At 54.6% G+C, this 9694-nt stretch overlaps 4 protein-coding genes across 4 annotated transcripts; 3 read left to right on the plus strand and 1 right to left on the minus strand.

Moving 5' to 3' along the window:
* Nucleotides 1-814: 814 nt before the first annotated feature.
* Nucleotides 815-2431, plus strand: J4E93_005375 (uncharacterized protein; the record flags this gene model as incomplete). The annotated part of the gene is made up of 2 exons (XM_049343296.1): nucleotides 815-1696; nucleotides 1757-2431. 2 exons carry the CDS (start codon nucleotides 815-817, stop codon nucleotides 2429-2431), a joined length of 1557 nt encoding a protein of 518 aa, XP_049199389.1.
* A 373-nt stretch (nucleotides 2432-2804) lies between these two features.
* Nucleotides 2805-3288, minus strand: J4E93_005376 (uncharacterized protein; the record flags this gene model as incomplete). The annotated part of the gene is made up of 2 exons (XM_049343297.1): nucleotides 2805-2933; nucleotides 3016-3288. 2 exons carry the CDS (start codon nucleotides 3286-3288, stop codon nucleotides 2805-2807), a joined length of 402 nt encoding a protein of 133 aa, XP_049199390.1.
* Nucleotides 3289-3939: 651 nt separating this feature from the next.
* On the plus strand, nucleotides 3940-5342 carry UBX1 (UBX domain-containing protein 1; the record flags this gene model as incomplete). The annotated part of the gene is made up of 3 exons (XM_049343298.1): nucleotides 3940-4014; nucleotides 4072-4544; nucleotides 4592-5342. The coding sequence occupies 3 exons, from the start codon at nucleotides 3940-3942 to the stop codon at nucleotides 5340-5342; spliced, it is 1299 nt and encodes a 432-aa protein (XP_049199391.1).
* A 1501-nt stretch (nucleotides 5343-6843) lies between these two features.
* On the plus strand, nucleotides 6844-9359 carry J4E93_005378 (uncharacterized protein; the record flags this gene model as incomplete). The annotated part of the gene is made up of 2 exons (XM_049343299.1): nucleotides 6844-7376; nucleotides 7427-9359. The coding sequence occupies 2 exons, from the start codon at nucleotides 6844-6846 to the stop codon at nucleotides 9357-9359; spliced, it is 2466 nt and encodes an 821-aa protein (XP_049199392.1).
* Between the last annotated feature and the right edge of the window lie 335 nt (nucleotides 9360-9694).

The following is a 9694-nucleotide window of genomic DNA, read 5'->3' on the forward strand; positions in this document are numbered from 1 at the left end:
ATGAGCATCCTAGGGGCGTACGGCAAGGATCGTTGTACAATACGGTTCATCATTGTTTGAGTCGAGTTTCTACGATTGTTGTTTTTAGCATTGTCATTTACTTCATCATATCCGATGATGGACGCGCGGTAGTTGTGCCGCAACTACTGCAGCGTTCGTTATATGTGTTACTTCAGCGCTGCTTATTGCATCAGAGGGGTGTTAGGGAGCACGACAGGGCTACTGGCCGACATACCCAGAACAGGCGTAGAGAGACACGGGTACTAGTTCAACGTTCGATAATGAACTCATAATGCAACAATCTAACCATTGACAACTTGCTGATGTCTGATATGATGATGGCTGCCCGAGGGCTGTGGGCATGATGATGCGGGGATCTCGGAGGTTTGCTCGAAATGCGCTACCGGGGAGTCCGTGCACTCGACTTTTCTAAGCCGATGCTGGTCATCATAGACGGCGGACGACACATCGCAATGCTTCCAAGTAGAGGGCTGCGGCCGGCCCAGCTTGCGCCTTTGGCCTCACGACAGTCGACAGTCTTACGGACCAATGCTACAAGGAAGGTGCGCATCTGCGAATTCCACTGCCCGCTTCGTTCAATTCACACACCCGCGTTCTCGTGTACAAGTCGCCCAGTACCTTGTCTATGACCATCCTTCTGCACAACAGCCAAACCAGGCCGACATGTTGCAATTGCTAATTACAGTAGTTTTCGTCCCTTCCCCGAACTGCGAATCTCACTAGCCCATCATGTCGAACGAGCCCGCTCCAGTCAGCGCTGTGGAAATCGGGCGCGAACCGAACCCATAATGTCATGATGAGTGCATCATCCGTCCGAAACGCCTCATGGTATGCTCCTTGGAGCTGGGGAAAGTCCAGCGGTCCCGTCGACGCCAGCTCTCTCACACCGGCCGACCGCGTCCCCATCGCCGAATTCTCGCACCGTCCCGTCTCTGAGTTTGCGCAACAACACGCCGAGCCTGTCGTCACCACGTCTACTCCCGAGCTCGCTCCTGCAGCTATCGACAAGCCCGCCGTCGTGGATGGAGCAGTCGCGCCTGCCGAGGCGGTAGTAGACGGCGCGTCAACATTGACGGAACCCAAGACACTCGACACTCTCTTCGATGCTGAGCCCGTCAAGGACACTCTCCCCACAGCCGAGATTGACCCCACTCGTCTCATCGATCATGCTGGACAATTGCAGGAATTGGGTCTCGACTACGGCTGGGGTATGACGACTCTGTTCGAGAAGTGCATCGAAACCATCTACCTACAATCAGGCATGGGCTGGGCTGGCTCCATCATTGCTGCCGGTATCGTTGTCCGTTGCGCGACCTTTGTGCTCCAGGCAGCGAGCTCAGACAAGATGGCAGTCATGTCTTCACTGGCACCCGTTACCAAGCCTATACAAGAGAAGATGGAGGCTGCCCTTGCTCGAGGTGACAAGCAACAGGCCGATCTATACAAAATGCAGCAGGCCGCAATCATGAAGCCCTACGTAGGAGGCATGCTTGCCACTGGAGGTTTCATGATCGCGCAAGCCTGGATTGGATTCTCCGCCTTCAGATTCCTAAGGGCTATGGCTGACCTGCCCGTCCCTGGCATGGCGCATGATGGCTTTCTGTGGTTCGCCGATCTGTCCAGCCGCGACCCTTACTTTATCCTACCGGCTGCAACTTCAGCCATCATGTATACTGTTTTCAAGGCAAGTCTATACTCTTGAATGATGCGCTCACCTTACTGACACATTGAATAGACCGGAGGTGAAACTGGTGTGCAGCCCGATACCGCCCAGGCAGTTACACGTCAAAAGCTTTTCACTGGTTTATCCGTCTTCCTCGGTGTTGCCACCGCTTTCCAGGCCTCTGCTCTCCAACTCTACTTCCTGATGTCCGGTATTATGGGCGCTGCAACTGGTTGGTTGCTTCGCCAGAATGGTTTCAGAAAATTCATTGGTATTCGACCGCTACCCAGCAAAGAGAGCAACGAGCTTTACAGCAAAGTCGTCAAGGGAGAGGCGAAGTTAAGTCAAATCAAGGGAGCCGATGGCAGGGCTCGTTACCAGCCACCCACCCGCAAAGCAGCCCCGATGAACCGTCGCCAGTTGTCCGGCATCAACATCAAACCCGGAGTTGCCCTACCTGCGCATCTCAAGACGGAGGCACCCAAGACAATTGACACGGAATATCCTGACCGGGACATTGATTTCGAGGAAGGTGCCAAGGGCAAGCCAATCAGCGAGAAGCTGGACTACTACCGCAGAAACTACCGCCTTGCCTACATCTGGAGGCGGACGGGCAACGGCATGGATCGCTTTATGAGGTCTATGGGCTTTGGAGACAAGAAGATGTCACCCGAGGAGGCCAGGAGGAAGAAGAAGGCTGATGATTACGAGATTGAGAGGAGACGCAGGTTCCAAAATAGGCAATAGAGACGTGTCGGAGATGTGGACGGCCATGTATGATATACGCGTGTTGGACCTTGTGTTAGTAGTACGTGCATCTCCAAAAGGATTGGGAGTTGTTTGATACGCATAGCGAGAGATTTTGTATAAATACTAAGAGACGCATATGCTCCTGATCAGATCTTGGACAGATGGGTGTTTACAGTTTTTGAATGCATCGAAAGCTCGTTTGCGATTTCAATTCTCGTTCGTAACCAAGCTTAAAACGAAGATAACTCAACTCGACTTTGATTCAATCAACTCCAAGACGAAAGGTGATGCCTCTGAACGCAATGCCATTGGTTGCACTCGTATATACAGATACGTCTTCAGGATCTCAACCTCTCCTTGCGCTGCCTATCTACTCCAGCGACGTGTACATATCCAACTCCTGGCCATTCCTCCTCCTCCGCTCCACAGGATCCGCTCGCATCTCCACGCCAGGTCCCACGCGCCTGGAATCGGCTCCGGAGCGATGAGTCGGGAATATCTGGTAGCACATATTCATCAGCATCGCATCCAAAAAATCCATTAACCCCTCTTCTTCTTCTCCTAACTTTCCTCAAACATACCTTAGTACCACTCCACCCCAACCGATACGCCGCTTCATTCGCGACCAACTCGCCAAAACCCAACATGAGCCCGTTGACAAACGGCAAGAAGAGGTTTATCGCTGCGCCGCGGAGCAGTCCCCATATTGTGGGTGGCTTGTAGAGGATCAGGGGTGTGGAACTTGAGGAAGCGGATTCGGGGGAGGAGGAGGTGAGCTCGTTGTTTGCGTCGTAGTTTTCGCTGTCCGAGGGGATGGTTATGCCGGATTCGGTGAGGTTGGTGGTGTCGGCCATTGTGGGTGGGAGAGGGGATTGGGTTTGGTGGGTTATGGGTGGGTGGACGGTTGAGGGTTGGGTGGTAGGTTGGTGGTGGATGCTGGACACTGATGCTAGATGGGTGCTAGAGCCCCACGCGGAGGTGATGCGGAGGACGGTGCGAGGTTGGCTTGGTCGGGTGGGAGTATGTTGACAGTCAGATACTGTCGATTGACGTGGTGGGTTGCCGACTGCGCAAGGAAGAGTCCGCTGACGCGCGTGGTTCGTAGTGCGCGACTATCCCGAGGTTGCTGCTCGAGGTGTTGATGAGGCTCACATTAATTCCGGCCTTGGCATTATCTCGGAACTTTGATGCATGTCGGAAGGCGCTGCAGGTCGATATGTCTAAACGGCTTATTGGCAGGCATATCTTCAGAGTCCAAGAAAATCATGGAAGCCTTATCACCAAGTTGTCTAGTTGTTGATCAAAAAGGTAACTCGCATTGACTTTGTTTGTGAATCGCGGTGAAAGTTAAGAGCGAGCAAGCGACGTCACCGGCTACCGCCTGCGGTAGGTACCTAAAAGCCCGCCCTGAGAGTTTACATAGACCCCACCGCACTCAGTCAACGCGTCCAAGCCACCAACCACGCCAATACCCTCATCTTCAACAGCAGCATTACTACGCTGTTATGTCTGAAGCTGCCCCCGACCAAGACGCTCTCATTGCTCAGCTCGCTAGTCTGACTGGCCTCGATCCCGCAACAGTATGTTGATGGAAGCTCATCGAAGCTATTGGAGCTGCTCACTCACACAAAGAACAGGCAGAACGCTACTTGAACGCCTCCAACGGTGATCTCACCCTCGCTGCATCTCTCTTCTTCGACGAGTCGGCCGAACAACAAGACGACGCTTCCGAACCAGACGTCGACATGGCTGGTGACGAGTCAAACACAGACGCTCCCAGCGTGCCCCAAGGAGCTGGTGGAGGACGCACTCTCGGGGGCGCATATGTACCCTCACCTGCGCCCGAAGCATCTCGATCATCGTCGCAGCCTGCTGCTGCTCGTGGACAGCCTGCTCAGAGGGGCGTAGCAGGTGCGCGGACGCTGAGGGACCTGCAGTCATCAGGTGGCGGACACGGACACGCCCACGATGACGATGATGACGACGAGAACCCTGATGATGAGAACCAGGACTTCTTCGCCGGTGGTGAGAAGTCAGGTCTTGCCGTTCAGAACCCAAACCAGTCAAATCCGCGCGATCAGATCAACAACATCCTGAAGCGCGCACGACAGTAAGCCGGCCAAGCGTCGTTTGGGCCACTCCAGCTAACAAGCGCAGGAACGCCCCCCGACCAGGTGGTGACGAGGAGCAGCCCGCCAGTTCCTCTCATTTCCGTGGCGCAGGTACTACCCTGGGAGGCGATGATGCTCCGTCCCGAACCATTCCAGACCCCACGGCCAACATCCCCGCACCGCCCCCGCGCGCCCATCGCGAGCTTCACCTCTGGCGTGACGGCTTCTCAGTCGACGACGGCGACCTGTTCCGGTACGATGACCCGGCCAACGCACGTACACTGGAGATGATCAACACGGGCCACGCTCCATTGCATATTCTCAATGTAGAACACGGCCAGGAGGTGGATGTCGAAGTGCACGCGCACAAGGACGAGGACTACAAGAAGCCAAAGAAGAAGTACGTTCCCTTCTCGGGTAGCGGAAACCGTCTGGGCAGCCCCACCCCTGGTGCAAGCTCAGCGGCTGCTCCCATGGCACCGGCAGCTTCAAGTAGCACGGCGGCCTCGACTCCAGCGGTCTCTGCGCAACCTACCGTCGACGTCGACTCATCGGCTCCCACCCTCACGCTCCAGGTTCGCCTTGGTGACGGTACACGGCTGCCTACGCGGTTCAACACTACACACACTATTGGCGACGTCTACGACTTTGTCAACAGGGCTAGCCCGGCCAGTCAGGATCGCGAGTGGGCGCTCATGACCACGTTCCCCAGCAACGAGCTGACGGACAAAGCCCAAGTGCTGGGTGACATTCAAGAGTTCAAACGTGGTGGTGTAGTGGTACAGAAGTGGAAGTGAGGACGCACCGTACGTGGATGCACCTTCGAGTCCGGATTGCCGTTTAAAGTGCGGGTGCGGGCAATGGAGGATGCAAAGGTAGAAAGCGTATGCTGCTCATGACAATATCATCTGCAAAGGCGTTATGGCAAAATGCAGGATAGATTTGGGAACGGTAGCTGGATAGCATTCATGACAATATCGATGCTGCAGGGTGCACAAGTTGCACAACCTGCCAAATGTAGTACCCGTTGTTATCTGGCATGGTGCATTGCACTGCATGAAGCTTGACGTGCGCGGCGCGTCGCACCGCAGTCGTGAGTTTAGCAGTAGTTTAGCAGTAGCCTCACGATTGGCGGGACGTTTAGCATTGTGTTTGCACATCGTTAATTTGTCTGGACAGAAGGGCCGAAGAACGTTTCTCCAGTCTCCAACATTATCTTTCGATTCAGGTCGCTGCTGCAGGGTTCGCTGTGGGACTCTATTGTCATGTCCGTTGGATCGGCTGAATAAGATGACGACCACAGAGTCGCTGCATTTCGCTTGGGTAATAGACGCCTTCGCTCCTTCTCTTATCTCTAATTATACCGCGAGTGCCAAATGTTATTTGCGTGCGCCCCCAGATAGCATCAGCAGTGGGGGGTGGCGTGCTGGGCAGGTTGGCATATCAGTCGTGGCTGCTAGTTGAGTCCTAGTGAATCCTTCCTGCGGATAGATGAGCAGCGGCCATGGTGCGACGGCTCTGCCGCTCGGAAGATTTTGCGAAACGCGCAAGCACCGACTTCCAGGACGACATGGCACCACTCACACGCACCCTCTGCTCGTCGTTAGGCGATCAACAGTGTGCAACGCGTCAGCACTCCCCCTGGAGTACCTTGCAGCACGGGGCGGGAGGCGGCGCGGGAGTTGGGGGTTAAGGCGTCTTGGTGTCAAAACCGATGGGGATTCCCAGATCGACGAGGCTCTGGCCGCGTACTGCCGTTTGAGAGTGTTCGACGCTTCTTCTGCTCGTGCAATTTCGTACCCTGTCGAGTAGTCTTGTCCCGCGCTCTTGGTATCGTCATTTCCGTCTAATCATCGTCTGCGGTTTTTTCTCTTGAGGCTTGCATTCCTCGATCGATCCCGTTCGCTCTTGCTAGCATTCCACCGGCCCTTTCCCGAGTTCACGTGCGGCAGGAACGACCGACGCAGATAGACGGATTGACCATCCTTCTTGCCCTCTTCACTGTAGTCGGCCCCGCCTTCCTTTCCTTTGCATCCAAGCTAGCATCGCTCGGCAGCGCCTTCACCAGAGCTTCGCCGCCATCTTTAACACCCACGGTCCTTACCACCTGCACCCCTTCACCACACCTCTTCGCCATCAGTCGCTAGTCCTTCTTTCGCGCTACACCTCCGCAACCTCAAGCGATGCAGCTTTTACATTATCGGTAAATCCTACGACTACCCCAGTACACTAGGTACCATACCGGCATAAGGTTAGTGTGCACCACTAAACGATACGAATACGAACAACATCGACATCATGTTTGTCCGATCACCCCGCAGATTTGCGATAGTTTCCTTTATAGCATTGGTTTTCATCTTCGCCGTCCTACAGCAGAGCCCATGGGCGAACGAGAAGGTGTACGAGCGCATGCCGCTCTTCAATTCGGGGAACAGACCGCCGTCACAGGAGCTCCTGAATGAAAGTCCAGGCGAGTCGCAGGCGCATCTCGAGGATGCATGGCATAATGCCGTGCCCATTCCCGGCGCGATGCCCGTCCCCGCGGATGCGCAATCGCCAACAGAGGCAGCAGAGGTTATGCTGCCGCCAATGGAGACCTCGCGCGAGCCTGAGGTCGATGCGTCGAAACCCACCAAGCCTTACCCGCCATGGGTGACGGCACCGTCGAGGACTGGCTCTTTCATCCCTCCCTACCCGACACCATCCAACTGGAAGCAGTACATGGCGAAAATGCTGGACTGGCCGCGACCGAGCTGGAGTGGTCACTGGCCGCCATTCGGCGACTACGTCGACAAGAAGTACGACCCGAACCGGTGGGAGCAATTTGATTTGTAAGTGTACATACTTTGCGCGCGACTGTTGTGGTACTAACCTTATGCAGGGATTATCGCATCTACGAGTCTAGCCATGATAAGCTGAACGACACGATTGCCTCTGACCCGATCGCATACAAGCCGTTCCCCAAGTACAATACTCCAAAGTGGAAGCAGAAGTGGCACGGTGAATACGTGGCTTGTCTGGGTCCGCGCGGCAAACCCCTCAACGAGAGCACCGACGACGAGGTCCAGGTCTACCGCGGCATACCCGAGGACTTCCCCCCGGTATACGCTGGTGGTTATGATGTCATCGGACTCGACGATGATGTCTGCTTCGACCGATACTCACGATACGGCCCGTACGGATATGGCGATGATGAGTTCCCAGAGGAGGTCAAGAACTGGAAGGCGCCCGCTACTGTTCCCGAGTGGCCTCAGGTGAACTGGGGTGCGCTGCAAGACGATTGTCTTGAGCGGAACAAGGGGCGCTACCGGCCCAAGGCCAGGTCGCCAATCGTGAAGATTCCCAGCACTGTCCTACCTGAGCCCGCGGCAGCGTCGTCGGCGTTTGCGATCCCCACAGACACGAGCCGAAGCAACTTGGAGAACCGCGATGACAGCGAGAAGAAGTACCACCACCGTACGGCCATTCTCATCCGTGCCTGGACCGGATACAACTACGAAGAGAACGACATCACCGCCATTCGCGCCATGGTCTCCGAGCTCTCCCTCCAGTCCGGCGGTGAATACCAAGTTTACCTCTACGTCCACGTCAAGGACAGAGATGCACCCATCTTCGACAGCCAGTATGAATACGATCGCATTCTAAAAGAAAACGTACCTGAGGAACTGCGCGACATTGCTATCCTATGGTCAGAATCCATCTTCCCGAAATGGTATCCCAAGGTTATGGACTGGCAGGTCTATTGGCAGCAATTCATGTGTCTACAATGGTTCAGTCTTACGCACCCCGAATTTGATTACGTCTGGAACTGGGAAACAGACGCTAGATACACTGGACACCACTATCACTTCTTCGAGAAGATTAGTGAGTTCGCGGACAAACAGCCGAGGAAGCTGTTGTGGGAGCGCAACAAGCGATACTATCTTCCGAGCGTGCATGGAGACTACCAATCATTCGTCGAAAACACACACAAAGATGTCTTGAACGCATCTGCAAACTCGCTCATCCCACCACCCGTATGGGGACCACGGCCTTGGAAACTTGCCATCCCTCCGCAGAAGCCACTAGGCCCTACACCACCCTCGACTATGGAGGAAGACAACTTCGAGTGGGGTGTTGGTGAGCCTGCGGACTTCATCACTCTTCTTCCGATGTGGGATCCCAGGAACACGACTTGGTCTTACAAGGATAAGATCTGGAACTACCTGCCTCACATCCGACCAATCTTCACGCCAGAGGATGGCCAGGCCGATTGGTTCACTCACCCTATCTTCGAACAGATTGATCGCCGGACTTTCATCAACACAGTCGTACGATTCAGCAAGAAGATGCTGCAGGCTATGCATGAGGAGAACTTGGTTGGACGCAGTATGCAGGCCGAGATGTGGCCCTCGACAGTGGCACTCCAACACGGTTTGAAAGCCGTATACGCACCTCACCCGATCTTCAACGACCGCCACTGGCCTGCCGCATACACCGAAGCCATCTTTGATACCGCATCGACTGTTGATGAAGAGACAGGTGAAGCATTGGAAAGCCGTCAGGGCGCCTGGACCGAAGAAGCCGACTCACCCTACAACCACGACCGCGAGTTCAACTTCCAAGGCTGGAGCTGGTACTACGCATCACGCTTCCCACGTAACCTATACCGACGATGGCTCAACTGGCCCATTGTCCAACAAAACTGGGGAGAGTCTGAAAAGATCGATGGCGGACCAGGCTCTGACGGCGAGCTGGAGCAGAAGAGAATGTGCATACCGGGTATGCTCCTCCATCCCGTAAAGAGGATGGCCAAGTACAAGGAAAAGCCTTGAACGAGATGAACGGAATGGAACGGAACGCAATACCAGGTCTCATATGACCAACGACCACCGCAGCGCCGTGTTGACACGAATATTATCTGAACACCAGTATTTATCTGTGTGTATAGCAGGAAGGGATTGAGCGCCATCCTATTTGCCACTTTTGCCTTCTCTACCAAAAGCATGGGCGGAGCACAAGTCATGCTTTGTTTGTACCTTTTTTCCTCTTGACCTTCTCGACTGATACCTGTTTCCTCTTTCTCTCTCTTCGTTTCGTTTCGTTACCAGACCTGAAGATGTCTGCTGGGTACCTTTGTTGTTATCTTAGGGGATACAAGCATTTGCTG

This window comes from Alternaria ventricosa (genome assembly GCF_023758065.1).
Source record: "Alternaria ventricosa strain BMP 2768 chromosome Unknown scaffold_8, whole genome shotgun sequence".
Lineage (NCBI taxonomy): Eukaryota > Fungi > Ascomycota > Dothideomycetes > Pleosporales > Pleosporaceae > Alternaria > Alternaria ventricosa.